General features: G+C 32.9%; 2 protein-coding genes across 2 annotated transcripts; both read right to left on the bottom strand.

The window, feature by feature from the left end:
- Positions 1–1,278: 1,278 nt before the first annotated feature.
- On the bottom strand, positions 1,279–4,406 carry LOC145631122 (putative auxin efflux carrier component 1b). Its single transcript, XM_081683212.1, has 6 exons — positions 3,303–4,406; positions 2,715–2,988; positions 2,251–2,336; positions 1,966–2,123; positions 1,799–1,875; positions 1,279–1,403 (listed from the first exon to the last, which is right to left on the bottom strand). The coding sequence occupies exons 1-6, from the start codon at positions 4,360–4,362 to the stop codon at positions 1,328–1,330; spliced, it is 1,731 nt and encodes a 576-aa protein (XP_081539338.1). The 5' UTR covers positions 4,363–4,406; the 3' UTR covers positions 1,279–1,327.
- A 4,030-nt stretch (positions 4,407–8,436) lies between these two features.
- LOC145632329 (uncharacterized) lies at positions 8,437–13,180 on the bottom strand. Its single transcript, XM_081684675.1, has 4 exons — positions 12,488–13,180; positions 10,833–11,062; positions 10,021–10,299; positions 8,437–8,914 (listed from the first exon to the last, which is right to left on the bottom strand). The coding sequence occupies exons 1-3, from the start codon at positions 12,891–12,893 to the stop codon at positions 10,021–10,023; spliced, it is 915 nt and encodes a 304-aa protein (XP_081540801.1). The 5' UTR covers positions 12,894–13,180; the 3' UTR covers positions 8,437–8,914.
- Positions 13,181–19,126: the final 5,946 nt, after the last annotated feature.

Below are 19,126 nucleotides of genomic sequence, written 5' to 3'. Positions count from 1 at the left end.
CTGAGTTTGCTATGAAGGACCTTAGACCTCTCTTATATTTTCTGGGTATTTCTGTCTCTCGTTCCAAGCAAGGTATGTTCCTTTGTCAACGAAAGTATGCACAAGAAATTCTTGCCAGAGCTAACATGTCTGATTGCAAACCAGCCTCTACTCCTGTGGACACGAAGTCCAAGCTTAGTGCTACCAGCGGTAACAGGTTTGATGATGCTACATTATATCGTAAACTTGCAGGGGCACTACAGTATCTCACATTCACTAGACCCGACATATCTTATGTCGTTCAGCAGATATGTTTATTTATGCATGACCCTAGAGAGCCACATTTTCATGCTCTGAAACGTATTATTCGTTATATAAAGGGCACACTTGATTATGGGATGCATTTCTCTACTACTCCTGCTACAGGTCTAGTCTCTTATACAGATGCCGACTGGGGAGGTTGCCCCGACACTCGACGTTCCACGTCAGGTTATTGTGTATTTTTGGGTGACAATCTTATCTCATGGTCTTCCAAACGACAACCGACGTTGTCAAAGTCTAGTGTTGAGGCCGAGTACCGCGGGGTTGCAAATGTGGTGGCTGAAACCGCATGGATTCGTAACCTACTTCTTGAGCTTCATTGCCCCCTACGACGTGCGACAGTGGTCTATTGTGACAACATTAGTGCCATATACATATCCCATAATCCCGTTCAACATCAACGTACCAAACATGTGGAAATGGACATTCACTTTGTTAGAGAAAAGGTCGCGTTGGGTCATATACGGGTACTTCATGTTCCTTCCTCCTATCAGAACGCGGATATTTTCACCAAGGGTCTTCCTATTCCCTTATTTAAAGATTTTCGCTCCAGTCTAACCGTCCGTCCTCCTCCCGCTTCGACTGCGGGGTTGTGTTGGACTATATAAATATGTAAATATTTATATTGAACATAATTAGCATTGTATATTTGTAAACCCTAATACCCAATGGGTATATATACTGGCGTATAGCAATAATATGTCTCCAAGGAGAATTCTCCCATCTTACACTAATAAGTTAAGATAAGTTCAAATAAGTTAAGATAAGTTAAGATAAGTTCAAATAAGTTAAGATAAGTTCAGATAAGTAAAAATCCGGTGAATAGAACGCACCCTTTAGAATTAATAATATTTTTATTAATGTACCACCCAAAAAAAGAGATAAAATTAAATTTCTTTTATTAATATACCACCCAAAATAGGGGTAAATTCTAAGAACAATTCCAAGTACTCCAGTTGCTTTTTCTAGCTTTTTTTTTTTTTTTTTTTTTTTTTTTTTTTTTTTTTTGTGCATGCTGCTGGTTCCCTCACTTGATAATAAGGCCCAATAAGATGTAATAAACCAGTGAAATTGGTAAAGCTATCAACATTCCAAAGATAACCCTGCATCCAAATTCAGAACATTTTATTAGCTACATAAAATTCAGTCAAATACAGTTTTAGAAATGATAAGCATATTTTATTTTTCACAATATTATGCTTCTTTCTTATACTATAAACATTATACTTTTGTTGTCAAAAAAAAAAAAAAAAAAAAAAAAAAAAAAAAAAAAATTTCATTTTAAACTGAATAACACTTTATTTTTTTTTAAAAAAAATATGAAGTATATATAGTTCTGAGTCAGGAAAGAAACGAAGGGAATAGTACGTTACATTTAACATGCATGAATCCTTATGCTTTAATATTCTTGTAATTATGAAATAATCAACAAGTTTTCATTTGATAGGATTATGTGAATCTAGAGTTAAAAAGAACAAGATCGAGAGAGAGTTATTACGCGGTACTAAGAATTTCAGGATGAAGATTGTATTCTTTGGCAAAGACAAAAGGTAAAATCGCTTGTGGTAGAGTAGCCTGAAAATCAAATTACCAAAATAATATATGGTCAGAATTGTATTTGACCAAAAACACAGTTTTAAGTTATTTTTGGTTGATCAATTTTACCTGTAGAATAGCAACCTTTAAGAGAACTCCTTTCAACCCAACAATAGCCGAAGCAGTTGCCATTATAGCAGGGCCTATGAAGAACCTCACCACCGCCGCGTAGGCGGCCATTGCATGCCCACCGGCAATTATTTTTGGCTGCAATGCCATGAACAAACCTACAAATTCGACGTATAACATCAAACTTAATTAATTATTATATATGAAATGTAACAAACTAACAAGTAACATAACAACACTACTTTTTCTCGTATGATTTGATCAACTAGAAGTAAATTACCGTACCTAGACTAAATATTGCCATCCCAAGCCCTCCATCAGAAAGAATTTTGACGGAATTAGCCACAATTACAGGCATTTCAACTTGCCACCTGCAAAATTCCTCCCAAAATTGAATTATTTTTGCTGAAATTAAATTATTATATTAAAATTAAATTATATTTAATAAACTTAAGATAAATTAATTGAAATTTAATTATTTTTCTTGAACTTCAATTATTTTACCAACTAAAACTTGTTTTTAACGCAATTATGTTTGTTAGTAAAAATTACCGAATTTTAATGATTAAAATTTATTTTTACTAATTTAAACCTTTTTTTATCTATACAAATTGAACCTTACTTTAGTTAAGTCATAAACTTGTTATTTTTTAAAACTTAAATTGTATTTTTGTGAAATGTGAATACTGTACTCGTGTTATTTTAAAGTGAAGTAAACAGGGTCAAATAACGTGTTTAATGTCACCCACCTGAATGAGATCAAGGCCCAAACAAGGCCTATAATACTAGCGTAAGTGTTAGGATTCCTTGTAAGTTTTCTTGAAACCATGATCAAAATGAGCTTAGTCATCACTGTAGCAGGTGGCATTGAAGTGGGCTTGGGCTCACATAGAGCAGCAGTTTTGGGCTCGGCCTTATCAACTTTTATTGAACAGTGATTTAACATTGGGCCTTCAACTTCTTGCCCATTCTTGCCACATTTGTTCTCAACTTCGAGCCCATCCTTTCCATAATTATCATAATCTACATCATTAAAAAAAAACAAATAAAATTAATATGATATTAGCTCCACTGAAAATGTTGTCAAAAAAGAGGAAAAAAAAAGTAGTCATTTACTATGGATTATTTCTTCTCCAAATTCCAAAATTGCATGTATAAATTTCATGGATTATTAACATATAAGTTTGGTGAGTTACTTATTATCAGATGATTTTAAAGAATAAAATTATACGAATTACGTGATTAGATTCTTTGATGATACGGATATATATCTTAGGCTTGTTGACAAATTAACACTTTGCCATACAACCAAAAAAATAGTAGGAAAGCATGCATACCTTTAGGGTTAGCATTTTTCCCTTCATGAACATGATAGTTTTCATCACTCCCTTTGAACACATGCAAACCTTTCCCACCACTATCATCACCCTTATTCATCATCTCCTCCTTCCTCGGTGTCGGCTCCTCGACCGGTGCAAATATCCCTCCCGTTGAAGGCTTTCGATATTCCCCACCACCACCACATTGTTTCTCCTCATCAAACCCAAAATTTCGAAAACTCGAAACCCCTAGACTTCTACTACTGCTACTACCACCACCCTTTCTATTATCATTCACAAAAGAGTAAAAAGTATCAATCTCATTAAAACTAGAAACCCTCTTAGAAGATTGAAGTGAATAAATCTCTACATTAGTCAAGTTAGAAGGAACCCTAAAACCCTCTGATCTAAAACTCATTGATTTTCTAACTTTAACATGAATTTTCCCATCATCCCCAATTTTGGCCTCAGTTTCCAAACCCTCTTTACCATCAAGTGATACAACATCAGAATCAACCTTAACTGATGTAATTAATTCCGAATTATCAGGAAATCTTTCTGAAATTAATAACCTTGCACTCCTAAACTCAAACATAACCAACAATATAGTATACCATATAATACATTGTAACACAACAATTTGCATAATCAATTCCCCTGAAGAATCTCCATACATCCCCTTTAACAAAGGAATACCCATCACAAGAGTGTTGGGTAGTGTGGAAAGTGAAAACAAGGTGATAGACGACTCGAGCGAGCCAGCACCACCACCACCACCACCACCACTACCGGCTCTACGACTAAGCATACACCAAAGAAAAAGGACAAATAAGACAATGAGTTTTTGGAGAGTATCCGCCGCAATGAAGCGGTAGTTCATTGCATAAGGATTGTTTTTTGAGATGAAATGAAATGAAAGAAGAGGAACAGCAAAAAGAGCAACAAATCTATTGATTCCTGAACATTGGTCTGGTGTAAATATTTTCCACCATTTCACTGAACCATATGCTACTATCATTGCTACATAAAGGGGTACTATATTTGATAACACATTAAACAAATCTTGTAATGATATCATTTTTTAAAAATTCTTTTCTTTAAGGAGATATACACCCAGAGAGAGTTGGAGATATAAAGGATATTACACCTTTCTGAGGGATATATATATATATATATATATATATATATATATATATATATATATATATATATATATATATATATATACTAGTTTTGTTCTCGAGTTGTTAAAATGTTAAAATATTTTTTTTGGCTTGAAGGTTAAATCTTATTACTCCCTCCGTCCCAAAAAGAATGACCCATTTGGCCAAAACTTTGTCCCAAAAAGAATGACTCATTTGCATTAAAACACCACCAATTTGCAACAATATTTGTGCAAAATTAGCTTCCCTATATAAAAATTTGATTTTCCATGTTATTTTATTACTTTCTCTCTCTATTTTTTTACAAACCCCATGTAAATTTATCTTTCCAATATACTTTTACTTCTTTTTACTTAACTTCCTTAATACCCGCGTAATCAACCCAAATGGGTCGTTCTTTTTGGGACGGAGGGAGTACATATGAGGTACTCTATAAATGACTTATACTTCCTTTGTTTTTTTTTTAAAGTGTTACATTGACCAGCACATAGTTATAAGGAATTAAATTGACTGGCACACAGGTTTAGGCACACAATTAAATTGACTTGAATGTTAGGAACATAATTTTAAGCAATTTAAGTAACTTAAATAATGAGGTACAACAATAAATGAGATAGTTGGAATATTAAAAAAAAATGATAAAAAAAGATAATAGGGTTAATAAATAATAATTATTGATTATTAATGAATGTGATGTAAGAGGGAAAAAATACTACTCCCTCCGTCCCTAAAACTTCGACCCTTTTGGCCTAATTTTAGTTCCAAAATGATCGATCCATTTGCATTAAAATACCCACCAATTTACAACAATATTTGTGCAAAATTAGTTTTCCCATATAAAATTTTGTTTTTTCATGAATTTTTAATACTTTATCGCTTTAGTTTTTTTTACAAACCCCATGTAAATTTATCTTTCCAATATGTTTTTATTTCTTTTTATTTAAGTTTCTTAATAACCGCAAAATCAACCCAAAAGGGTTGAAATTTTGGGGACTGAGGGAGTAGAAATATAAAAAGTAGAAGCGGATTTGGACGACACCATAAGAGGAGAAAGATAAAATATTACTAAATTCAAAAACTATGATCGTGTAACACTTAAAAAAAACACGAAAGGAATTGAAAGTATACGAGCAACAACATCAAAGAAGAGTTCCTAATTTTTTAGCTTTCTTTAAGGATCGAATTAAAAGGATCCTCATAAATGTTGTGGAGTATGAGAGGATCCTCTTGCATTAAAGTGGATTTTTGTTTGTCAAAAAGTAAAAGTGGATTGTTTGTATGTTTAAATAAAAGAAAATAAAAAAGACTAAATTGAGAGTATATGGTGGGGTATATGTAAATAGCACACAGAAAATGAAAAAGAATCCTCTTTGATTATAGGAATTTAAAGAAAGGGAATGAGGAAAAGAATTGAGAATAGTGTGGGATAAGTGGCGATAGTAGTAAGAAATCAAAGTTTACCAAAAAAGAAATAATAAAAGTGAATTTGGAAACTCAATTTGCTAAGTAGAGCATTTGAAACGGGAATAAGTATTTAAATTCCTACAACTTGGTAAGGGCAAGACATATACATCATTCATTATTGATTGCAATTTGACTTTGACACTTTGAATTCACATAATAAGTTACTAAGGACAAGATACATTTACCATTCGTTACTGATTTTAATTTGACTTTGACACTTTTAAATTCACATAATAACTGAATAAGGACAACATATATACATCATTCGTCACTAATGCAAATTTAACTTTGACACTATAGTAGTATACATGATGTTGTAAGGTTCGATTAGTTTCAATGCAGGTATATGATTGTATTTGTGGTCAAAATTATGCATTGGCTCGTATACTAATTAATCAAATTGTCGTAAGTATATAAAAACAGAGGAAGTATATACAGATACCAAAGAGTTTTGGGTGATGACGAGGACGAAGAGAGAGAAGTGGTGAGTTAGTTAAGTTTATGTATGTATGTACATACGTAAGTAAGTGTTGGATGATAAGGAAGTCAAAATGCATAGGAATTGGGAAGCAACAGTTCTGAAAACATAGCATCAACATTTTGAAACTTGTCAATCAATTGCAAAATTATACCGACACATAAAAACACTTGTAATGAAAAAACACACCTAAACTTTGCTAATTTCTAACACTTGTAAAAAATGTTATGCCAAACTTTTAAAAATATTAATTAGATGCTTCTTTCTGTACAAACAAAATTCAGTGTTGCAGATCTTCTTGTTACCCTGCCATTTTATCTTGGCTAAATTCCAAGTGTGATGCACGTGCGTGATGTTTCAATGGATACAACCAAAACTATCATTTACAACCATCGTTGACTACCTAATGAGCTACCCTTTGACTTCTTGAGTTCATCAATTTTAATGATATTTTTCTACTTCCATGCAAGAACATGCCATGGATTGGGAAAAATAAGGGTGAGTTTAGTTTGAGATTCATCAATGAGCTTATTTACTAATTAATTAAGCTTATATCGAAATTAAACGAATTTCCTATTAATGTTGATAAATAGTGTGTTCAAAATAGCAAATGAAATGCATTAATTGGTAGAAAATCCACCAATGGAGATTGAATAATGAAGTAGTTGATCAATGAGTGATGTGTTTACAACTTGTTTAGAAGAGAGGGTATGGGATTATTTGCCACTAGAAAATAAAGATTGAAACGATTTTAAAGAGATTAGATTAGAGCATGGATAAAAGGAGTTCATACGTGGCAAATAGTATAATCTTGTAATAATAAAAAGTACCTAAGTTGATTAATTGAAAACTTTTTACCTGTAAAATATATAAGCTCATTGAAGAATATGATTCCAAATTAAAACTGTTGATCCACAGTTATTTGTTTATCATACATGTGCCAGTTTTCCGTTATTGGTTACTGTAACGAATATATTAAAAGTAGTTGGTGACATTGACTACATAGTATTAAGCACCCTAGGGTTTTCTCTAACTAAACCACATAATATGTGCACCATATAAGTTGTTATTTTTCTAAAGATAAAGGGTGAGTTTAGTTTGATATTCACTAATGAACTTATTTACTAATTAATTAAGTTTATATTGTTTATATTGATATTAAATGAGTTTTGAATTAATGTGGATTAATAGTGTGTTCATAAGAGCAAATGAATGCATTAATTGGTAGAAAATCCACCAATGGAGATTGAATAATGAGGTTGATCAATGAGTGATGTGTTTACAATCAACTTGTTTAGAAGAGAGGGTATGAGATTGTTTGCCATGAGAAAACAATTAAAGATTGAAACGATTTTAAAGTGATTAGATTAGAGCATGGATAGAAAGAGCTCATGCGTGGCGATTAGTATAATCTTGTAATAAACAAATACCTGCGTTGGTTGATTGAAAGCTTTTTACCCGTGAAATAAGCTAATTGAAGAATATGATTCCAAATTAAACCTGTTGATCCACAATTTGTTTATCATACGTGTGCCAATTTTTTCCGTTATTGGTTACTGTAACGAACATACTAAAAGTCGTTGGTGACACTGACTATAGAGTATTAAGCACCCTAGGGTAGCTCTAACTGAACCACATAATATGTAACTATATAAGTTAGAATGTAATAACTAATAAGTACCAAGATTTTACCTATTTAGAGGTTAATAAATTACTTATGTAACAATTTTAACACGTTTAGCTTTGCACAATTTATGTACTAATTGTCTAGTGTCACCGCATACATGTATTTAATTATATTGAATGTCATTGAGTAAAAAAATTGTTGTCGAATTAGTTTCATTTTATATTTTCATAAAATTAGCTTTTTTATATATTCAATCAAAGATATTTATGATCGAAATTGCAAATTGTCAAGATTGCTAACAAAGAATTATAGGATACTCAGTAAGATGTTGGTTTTGAAAGAGAGAGTAAGTTTGCATATTGCATTGAAGAACTCAAAGTTCCCAAAGAAAATGGTGCGAAAGTGAAACACATGGAGCAATAGGACTTATACTCTTACAGGAGCATGCATATATAGCAACATATATTCAAATTTTCAATACGTTTTTACTATACATATTGGTACAAAAATAGAGTACTTTAAATTTAAATTTTTATGTTCCTAAAAAAAAAAAAAAAAAAAAAAAAAAAAAAAAACAGAAATTAAATATACTTGTCTAGTATTACATGCATTGGTGGCTAAACTTGGCCACATAAATTACAATGGGGGTATATATATTATGAAAAAAGATCTCCATTTGTTTATATAGAGTGAATACTAGAATACAACTTATAGGAAAAGATTAACTTAAAACATCCTTTCCGATAATAGAGGCAAAGTTAACATCAATCAGACCGTAGCAATGCTGTTAAGGAGGTGCGCTGATGCCATTTTTTGCGCTTCCATGAGGTTCCTGCCGTGTTAGCTTCTCTAAAACAAAGGATGAAATTGTAGCAATCCATCTTCGTACGGTCCATATCTGCATTGATTATGAAATTAGCAACCCCTCAAAGGATCTTTCGTGTATGCTAGATAGATTTAATGATACACATGTTATCCCCTTCAATGACTGAATTTCTGATGAATAGAATCCTCTATCCCACATTGTATACAAGTGACATGTATGTTCATGTGTGACACATTTTGATTGCTTGATACTATTACAACAGCACGACACTTTTTTTATGAGCCAGCCAAAATAAACAGCACATATATGCAATGGTACACCGACTGTGGGACTAACTCGGCTAAGGATTTGATTTCTCTCTACCACTTATAAATTTCTCCATTAACTCCGATAAGTTATTTGACTGTAATTTGTGACTCTATTCTAAATCAATGATCTTAACTGTATAAATGGAGAGGGGAAAGTAGGTTCATTCTAAATATAATGAGTAAACACTGAACCATGGAGTAGTTCACTAGTGAACAACTTGAACCAGATGGAAGGAAGAGTGCAGACCCCACAAAAATTAGAATTACCAATTTTTTGTCCCTGCCTTACTTTCTTGGCTCATTAGTGAAGTAAATTCCTTTTTAGCCGAACTCTAAACTAAATGGACAACATGGTTAGACATATAAAAGTATAAATCTTCAGATGAGCGTGGTGCTAACTTTGTGTGTTCAGTGAAACCCATTAACCAAACCACCTCAAGCAGTTTAATTAGTCACTGACATTTAAAAGGGTGAACCAGAGAAAACAATCTCCTTTTCCTTTTCGAGATAGTCAATTACACTAAACAAATGACATAAATTTTAGCAGCCAATAAAAAAAAAAAATATTGTTAAAAGTTAAAACGATCAAACAAGATTGCAACTTTAATAGGGCAACATATTCAAAGATGAGATCAAAACCAAGATTAGCTTCAGTTTGAATCAAAATCAGCTTTTCAATTCATTAGTCAAATTGCTTGTAATCTTGTATAGTATATCAAGAATTTCACACTACATTAAATGTGCTTCAATTTTTATTTTCCAAATGAAACTTTTCAGTTGAACAATTAGTCAGATATACAGCAAAACAGACATATTTGTCCCAGTTACAGATATATAAATTGGCATATTGCACAGAAAATAGGGACATACCTAGAGGGAAGAGAAAATAGGCACACCGGGTAGAGTGGCACCAGCATCGACGATGAAAAAATTGCCTGTTACATACTCTGAGGAGTCGAAGAGCAAGTATCGGACAAGAGATGTTAAGGCTGGATCAGATGTTCCAAATGTTCGTAGAGGTACAGTATTCACAGCAACCTTGTTAAGCCAGTCCTTTTCCATGAGATTCTCGGTGATCTCAGACCTGAATAGTCCAGGAGATATGGAATTAACTCGAATCTTATACATGCCGAGTTCCAGGGCCATCATCTGCACCATCACTCACCATTAGATAGCTAACCATGACAAAATTTTGCGCCCTTCTCAGGGACTGCTGGCATGATTATTTGACGTGATGCACAATTATTTTTCAAAGTATGACTGCTGGCATAACCAATCCCACACGGCCACACCTCTTTCATGTAAAGTTTACTGTGTTTACCCTCTACTTGTACCCCTTGTCACTCATAAGTATATTAAGTACTCAAAAGGGGGGAACATTTCTGAAACACTATATAAATACAAGTATTACACAAATTAATTACGCCTAAATTTAATTTATCAATGACCAAATTCTTAGTCTTTAGAATTCTGAGAACTAATAGAACTTGGTTAGATATCAGATCAAACAATGGCCATGAATATTCAAAGTGCATACTACTTTGTAAATTGAAAATGATAACATATCTAAATATTGAAGATACTCTTATATAAAAGCAATTGGAAGGATACAAGAATGAAGGATAAGCATCCTTAGTCAGTGTGGTAATCACTTAAGGTTGACTCTTGTCAAGTAGAAATACCTTAGTCAGTGTATTCAAGCCAGCCTTTGATGCAGAATAGGCTGAGGATCCAGGTAGTTGGCCCCTGTTCAGACTAGCAATTGAAGAAATATTGATGACTGATCCTTCTATCTTAGCATCACGCATGCGTATGCATACAGCTTTCGAAACCAACCATGCCCCGGTCAAATTAGTTTTGAAGTTATTATTCCATTCCTCCTCAGATAACTCTAATGAAGTTCTCACATTACCTGAAAATAAAGAAAAAAAGTTAGAATATTGTTCATGTAGCCCAGGATACAGTGACAAGAATTAATATAAGATCAGGCAGTCAATTAAGATAAGATTTCTTAAGAATTACCACAAATCCACAACCAGATGCATACCATGACAACAACTTTATACACTTAATCGAGAAAGTAATCTGTGACAAAAAATTATGCACCCATATAAACAGGAAAATATGTTTTACATCAACAAGGTATGAAGGAAAGACTATACAGGCTCAAGATGACCAGATTAGCATAAACAGGCAATACAAACTTTTAACAAAACCTTGGTGAAATATCACTAGTGATCATGTATGATCACTAGAATTTGTATGACTTAATACAAAGTATCATTGACAGGGGAGACTGGGACACTATCTTATATCCTAAGCCTTTTTTTCCTTCTTTTTGGGGGGAGGAGGGAAATGGACAACCTTGGTCCCTCAATTGCTTGGTTACATAGATTCTTCATCATCCAACAGGCTGGAAAGCTCCAACTAATGCAATCTCCTCCCCTCACATGCTAAGAATCTCAAAGTGTCACTCTTGTTATGGATCAAGACTTTTATAAGAGAGATTTAAATAAACGAACCCCCATTTTCAAAGTGGCCGTGGACCTAATGTTGTATCTTGGATGGACGTGGTCTCACCACTATGATTATATGAAGATAAATTTTCACTCATCAAAAGAGAAGAGCTAAATGTGAGCTCTTCATATGAGCTAAAAAATGGTCTTGGTTAGAGCTAGGTTCACCCGGTAACTCAAATGGCTTTCGCAATGCTTAAAGTAATTAGGTGGTAGGGAGGTGCGAGAGATTGTTATATACTCTCGGGTGTACAGTACACCCAACTAACCCAAGGTTAGTTTTGCTCTTCATTTGATGATTAAATGAAAAATCATCTTCAAGATGAGAACAAAATACTTATGGGTGTACGTTACACCTGGTGTATGTAAAAAATTCTCGGGAGGTGCAAAGTTCGGAATCTCAATTGGAGGAAGTGAGGAACCAATCATTGGAAGGGATCACACAAAAAACTTTACAAGCTACAGTTGTGGATAATTAACTCCAAAAGAGATCATAATACTATATAATTTAACTTCCAAATTCCTAAAAAATTAGCTATAAAATAAATGTATTAGTCTTACTATAATAAATCCAAGCATAACACAGACAAATTGCACATACAAACAAATTTTATTACAAGTAAAAACAAACAGATTCCATAAACATGAAGACAAAGCAATAATTTCATTCAATTAAATTTCATACCATAAACATTAATAAAACAATTCCTTGCTTAAATCTACCAACAACATCAATGTATAATCAAATTATCAAGCTAAATCAAACAATAACAACCAAAACTCAACAATTGAATTCCATGATTTAGGAGAGAGAAAATTACCGCGAACACCGGCATTATTAATAAGAGCATGAATACAACCAAACGCCTCCCACGCTTTCTGCACCGACGCATCAATCGTATTTCCGTCGGCGGCAACATCAAGCTCAACCGCCACCGCTCTCACACCACCATCAATGGCAGAGGAAGAAGATGAAGATGAAGATGAAGATGAAGACGAAGAAGAGGAGATAGAATTGATCTGATCGCAAAGAGATTGAAGGCGATCAATACGACGAGCAGCGGCAATGATTTTGCAACCTGATTTAGCAAGATCGAGGCAGAATTCTCTGCCGAGACCAGATGATGCACCTGTAACCATAACTACTTTGCCTTCCAATCCTGGAAGTTTCCGCCATTGTTGAGAGCTTGAGTTTTGGGGTTTATTCTGAATTTCCGCCATTTTCATTGTGAGAGAAGATTGGTGTTTGTTAAGGGTTTTAAATAGGGATGATTTAAGAGAAGATGATTGGTTGATTGAGTTGGTTGGTGTGAATCGGTAATGAATTTATATTATGATGATGTTGCCATTTATAATTTTTGATTTGAGCTATCTTCACAACCGTTGCTATTAATTTATACGGTACTAATTATTGTATTATACAGTACCACTGTACGTATTTATGAATTATGATCATGTATTACGGAGTATTAATATTTAATACTCCCTCCGTGCTTTAATAAGTGTTACATTTTGACTTTTTTCACTATTCACTTAATGACTTTGACTTGATTATTTTACCAATATATTACAAACAATTGTTAGTGCATAAGACTCTATTGGATTCGTTATAATGAATACTTTCATATTATAAAATTTCATATGATTTAAAATTTCATATTAAGAGTCAAAGTCGTGTCTCGACATATGTGTTTGGTCAAACTGTAAAATTTATTAAAACACGGAGGGAGTATTTATTATTTCACCAAAAATAAATAAATACGGAGTTTATGTTGAAAAATTTGTTAGGAAAATGTAAACTTAATTTATCATTTTCAAATTTTCATTTATGTTGAAAAAAAAAATGATGTCATTATTAGTTTTGGCGGAAATTTTTTTATATTTATAGATTATGTACTCTCATTATGTTTTTAAAGTGTGGTTGAGTTTTATTTATTTATTTATTTTAATATGGAGTACTACATTTCTTTCTGATGTCATAGTGACCACCTAAACCCCTTAATATGAGTTTGAGCTTTGAGGTATTGAGTAGCAACAAAATGAAATCACTTTTCATCTCAAAAAGTTGGATTCACTTTTACTTTAATCCTTTATTGAAGAATACATTATCTAATCTTGCAAGTGTCACAACCTTGCCGGTAATACTACTATTATCAAGTGCAAATTCAAATTTCAGGAATGAATGGAGTATGTATAATTGAATAATCTTGATTTAATAATTATGGACTTTGCTTAAAATATTGATAATACTCCCTCCGTCCTCGATTGATAGTCACTTTTGAAGAAAAATCACGGGAATTAAGGAGAATTAAAGAAAGTACATTGAAAAAACAAATTTACATTGGGTATGCAAAAAAGTAGAGAGAAAAGTAATTAAAGTACATGGAAAAGTTAAATTTGCACAAATATTTTTGCAAATGTTAGAGAATTTTGGTTAAAAAAATTATATTAATGATACTTGAAAAAAGCAAATGTGACTAACATTTTGAGTCACAAAAAATGGCAAAAGTGACTATCAATCGGGGACGGAGGGAGTAATACGAAGAAATAATAACAATAATAATTATTATTATTATAATATGGAATATTTATTTATTTTTATTTTTTTTTATGCAAAGGAGGGCCATGCCCAATACAAATAAAATTAAAAAACAAAGCGAGGAGTAGTAACTCCTAAACAGTCCTCCCTAAGAGTCTCACGTATTTCGATTGGGGGGTCATCGAAATACATGATTCCCTTACCACGGACTATTCCTACATTAGCCAATCTATCGGCTACTTTATTTCCCTCCCTATAACAATGAAAAATACTAGGGTTTTTCTAAGCTATACCCCTAAGGTAGTCGAGTTTCTAAGGTGTACCCATGCTTTTTCAAATTTCTAAGTTGTGCCCCTCAACTCACTACCATTAATGAATGGTACCCTCCTTGGGACTTCCATGTCACCTTAAGTTAACTATAAATTTAATAAAAAGATGATAAAAGGTAAGGAAATGATACGAGAAAGAAATCCTAACCACAACCACCCTAATAACGAAAACTAAAGCCACGAAATCACACTCTCAATTAACTTATAAATAACTAATAAGGTTACATTTTAGTATTGATAGGAAGTTGAAGGGCACGGCTTAGAAACTTGAAAAAGCATGGGTACACCTTAGAAACTCAACTACCTTAGGGGTATAGCTTAGAAAAACCCAAAATACTAATATTACTACTAAAGGAGCTCATGATGTTTCTGCAAACATTCAGCAAGTGTACACATTCTCCACCTAGAAGTTGGAGTATTTATGAGTATCTTTAAGTGTACAGTAATTACGTAGTATATTACGAGCAGTATTTAATTGAGCTACTGTACCTTTTTTGTTTGGGTGTGTGACTATGTGTTAGAGGTTAGACTGCTAGCTTAAAGTCTTTAAGTAAGCATTGACCCAATTTAATTTAAATTAAGCATTGACCCAATTTAATTTAAATTAAGCATTGACCCAAGATCAAATTTTCTTAAAAAAAGTAAACTTCCACTTCATTTTCCCTGAAGTTTAGGGACTTCTTCCATGAAATCTTCTGCCAAGTCCAATACAACTACAAGTCAAATACAATACCTGACCAGTGACCACACGCACATGAAATGTGTAAGATACATGGTTTTTGCCTTTTTTTGGCCTATAGTTGAATTTGAATACTACTGGTCTACTGTATCCTTAAATGAACCCCCAAAAACTGAGATATTCATAATTTATAAGATTAGAAGGTCAGCTCAAATGAATTATGGAGTATATAGTACATATGTATATGTACATGTATAATGTATTCATTCCCTTTACTCAAAAAAAATGTATTCATTCCTTTGAGTTCGCATAATTTAAGTGTCTTTAGAAACGAAGTTATTTAATGGAGACATGGTGATTTCTTGGTCTCTACCTACTTGAGAGCAAGTTGGTCTCAACCAATTCTTTTTTTTTTTTAAAAAAAAAAAAAAATAGCCATAAAATAAAAAAAGCATAATACAAACAAAATAACTAAAAGAACAGTACAACAGTAGGGGACCCTTTCTTTTTCCTCTGTACCTCATATTTCAATCCCAAATCCTAGCCTTTTCAGAAAGACCTTACTGTTGTATCTTTTCAAATTTTAGTGGTAAATTATACAACTAGTTCATAGTTTGTATCTCGTAATGGATATAACATAAACACGAACATAAAATTTATGCAGAAGGTTTTCCCAATACTAACACAACTACTATACCACCATGCATCAGGATGGTACCATACTCAAGCTAACCAATGATAGTTAAAAACCTTTGTAATCAACAAGAATACCACCATGCATCAGGATGGTACCAACTGCCTTCTGTATGGTATTAGCATCCAACTAACAACTTATATTAGACAAAGAAAAAGGTCTTGGTCTTAGATATTTTTTAAAGTCTTCTTCCCCTTAACCGGGTAGCATAATAATTTTTTCAGAGACCTCCTGCAAGTCGGTGATGCGCAATTGATTATATAGATCAATTCATTAAAACAAAAACATACATATATATTTTCTTCACAAATATATATACTTAAGCCATAAATACTGGATCAAAGACAAAGACATCTAACAACATAAACTCAAGCTTTCTTTGAAAGATAATCAAAATCAAACACCCACCAAAACAACCACAACATGATGGTATACAATACTGCATATATATTATTACAAACCAATACCAACCACTTGATGGTATTAATACAATACCAACACTGCATATTAAAGTACCATTATCGACTACTACACAAATTTGGCAATGTACGACCTTATCACATACTCCATTCTAAAAACATATTAATTAAATCGTTTGAAAAAGCTACTTCGGTATCGCGAAAACTTCACTGAACCACAAAGCGTTCGATCGTCCCCTTGAATTCTTAAGAATTTCTTCGTCTCGCGTACAAAGAAACCCTTGAATATCTCTCTTTCAATTTCTCACTCCTTAGTCAGACCCTCAAATTGCTTTCTCTCTTCTCTAAAAAAGATGCACGCTACTTTTTACACTTTAAAATTCATAACTTGTACTGAAGACAAGTGGGCCCACATACTCTGCGTTTTTTTTATTATTTTTTTTTATTTTTTTTTTGTATAGGACAGCTTTTAGGTGTAATTACCTTCTTACCCTTACTTGAGACCAACCATCAAGTCTCAAGTAGGTAGAGACCAAGAAATCCCACAAATTACTCACTCAGGTTTCTTATAAAATGTTGGATTTTTCTACATTATAACCCTTTAACTTTCTGTTTTCTACGATGTGCCCCCCTTTTTGAGAAATCCACATTGTAACCCCAAAATACATTTAGTTTTTATACAGTAACCTTGTCGTTATTCCGTTGTTAACAAATTCTGTTAGTAGGACCCACTTTCCACTTAATAATAATTATTATTTTTTTATTAATTTGCGTGTTAAAAATTTTTTCGTTAAAGGTTTTGGAGGCTATTTTGTTCCTTAAGGTTCCAAATTGAGCTCGCATTTGGCAAAAAAAATGACGTCAATGTCCCGTTTTGCGTATTAATTACGTAAACACGCAAATCGAGATATTTTTTAATATGCAAAACGAGGCATTTATGTTAATTTCTTTTTACTAAATCTGAGCTCAATTTGAATCTTTAAAGGACATAATAGCCCTCAAAACCTTTAACAAAATCATTTTCAACACGCAAATCAATAAAAAAAAATATTATTAAGTGGTGGGTCCTACTAACGGCAATGTTACTGTATAGCGGTATGTCGGTATAGACATTAAATGTATTTTGGGATTACAATGTAGATTTTTCAAAAAGGGGGGGTTAAAGTGTTACAACGTAGAAAAACCCAAAATGTTTATATCAAGTAAAATTTGAACAAAACAAAATATGTTGGATGTACTGTGTAAAATTTTAAGAGGAAACCTGAAAGAAAAAATTCTTGGGCCACACATTTCACAACTGTCCACTTTATACGATTAAGGAGGTTCCACCTCAAAATCATATGGCAATGAGGGGGGTAGCCCCTTAGCCTTATAAAATGGACACAACTTTCTTATTTCTTCAATGTGGAATACACTTCCCAACACTTTCTACACTCTTCAATGGAGTAAACTATACAATCACTCCCTAAACTTACAACAAAGTTGCAATTCACTCCCTAAACTTACAAATGTTGCAAATCACTCACTTATCCGATTGTCGGAGGTAATTTAACTGGCTATAACCGTTTATGCTAGGTAACTCCCTAAAGTTTGTAATATTTTTAATTTTTTTTTAAAATTCTACAATTTAATCAAAACTGATGGACCAATGGTAGACAATCTTGGTAAACGAGAAGCCATCATAACCTCTCACAATAGCCGAAGCGCGGGAAAGCTAAAGGGCTTTATAATAAAGCATCCAACAAAAGCTTTCTTCATCTTTCCTTATTTCGCCAAAAAACAGAGCCCCAAAAGAAAAAAAAAACTTTGAAGCTTTCCCTTTGGAGACGAACAAGGAGTATAATGTCGTGGCCAGTGGCGGAGCCAAAAATTTTTTGTTAGGGGGGCCAAATCTTATGTATGTAGTTATGTACTCATAACTCATTCTCATACACAAAAAATAAGTAAAAAAACATTTATGTATACTTCCTTAGGATTTAAAATTTAATAATTAAAGAAACAATAATTTTGTATTCTAGAACAATATAAATTAATGAGAAAACCCCAATTATTTTTAATAAAGTAAAACTTTAAGCTGAGTTGAGTATATTTTGGAAATAGCTTAGGGAGACAAGTGCCCAAAGACCACAAACTAGATACTACTCTTATTTACTGTAGCTACAAGCACTAAAGCAAAATTGAACAAAAAATATGCAAGACATAGGATTCAAACCCAAGATGAGGAAGACAAAATGAATAATGCAACTTAGGGCCTGTTCTCATTGACTGAACTCAGTTGAACTGAACTGAACTGAGCTGAACTGAACTGAATTGAACTGAATTGAATTTCAACGTAAGAGAACAGACCCTTAATTAAACCATCTCCTATACAACTTAACATATGAAAATTATTGTTACTTCTAATAATTATTTACAGCCATGGCCCACACCAGCCCCTGGCTCCGCCACTGGTCGTGGCCTAGTACTTCTGAGCTCCCATCCTAGAAAGTTCGAAGGTTGTACTCTGAAGAAGGTGTATTCTTGTGCTTGTTTTTTTTGTTTGTTTTGATTAAGTAAATGTTAGAGCATGTGTTGGTTGGAAAATATTTGAAGAATTTGGTTAATTTTGTGTGAATTTAACTCAGATTACATGATAGTGATTTTAGAAAAGGTTTTTCTTGTCTTGTTGTGTTTAATTGTACAAAACCATAAATATTTTATTTAACAATTGATTTCCTATGTAATACGGCTATGCTTAGATAGCATAGTCGTATTACAAAATTGCTAGCTAAGACCTTAGGGTTCGTTTGGCATCGTTGTG

The sequence above is a fragment of the Chenopodium album genome, chromosome 5 (assembly GCF_948465745.1).
Source record: "Chenopodium album chromosome 5, dcCheAlbu1.1, whole genome shotgun sequence".
NCBI classification, from domain to species: domain Eukaryota; kingdom Viridiplantae; phylum Streptophyta; class Magnoliopsida; order Caryophyllales; family Amaranthaceae; genus Chenopodium; species Chenopodium album.
The sequence above is the reverse complement of the archived record's forward strand: the minus strand, read 5'-3'. Positions and strand labels throughout refer to the sequence as shown.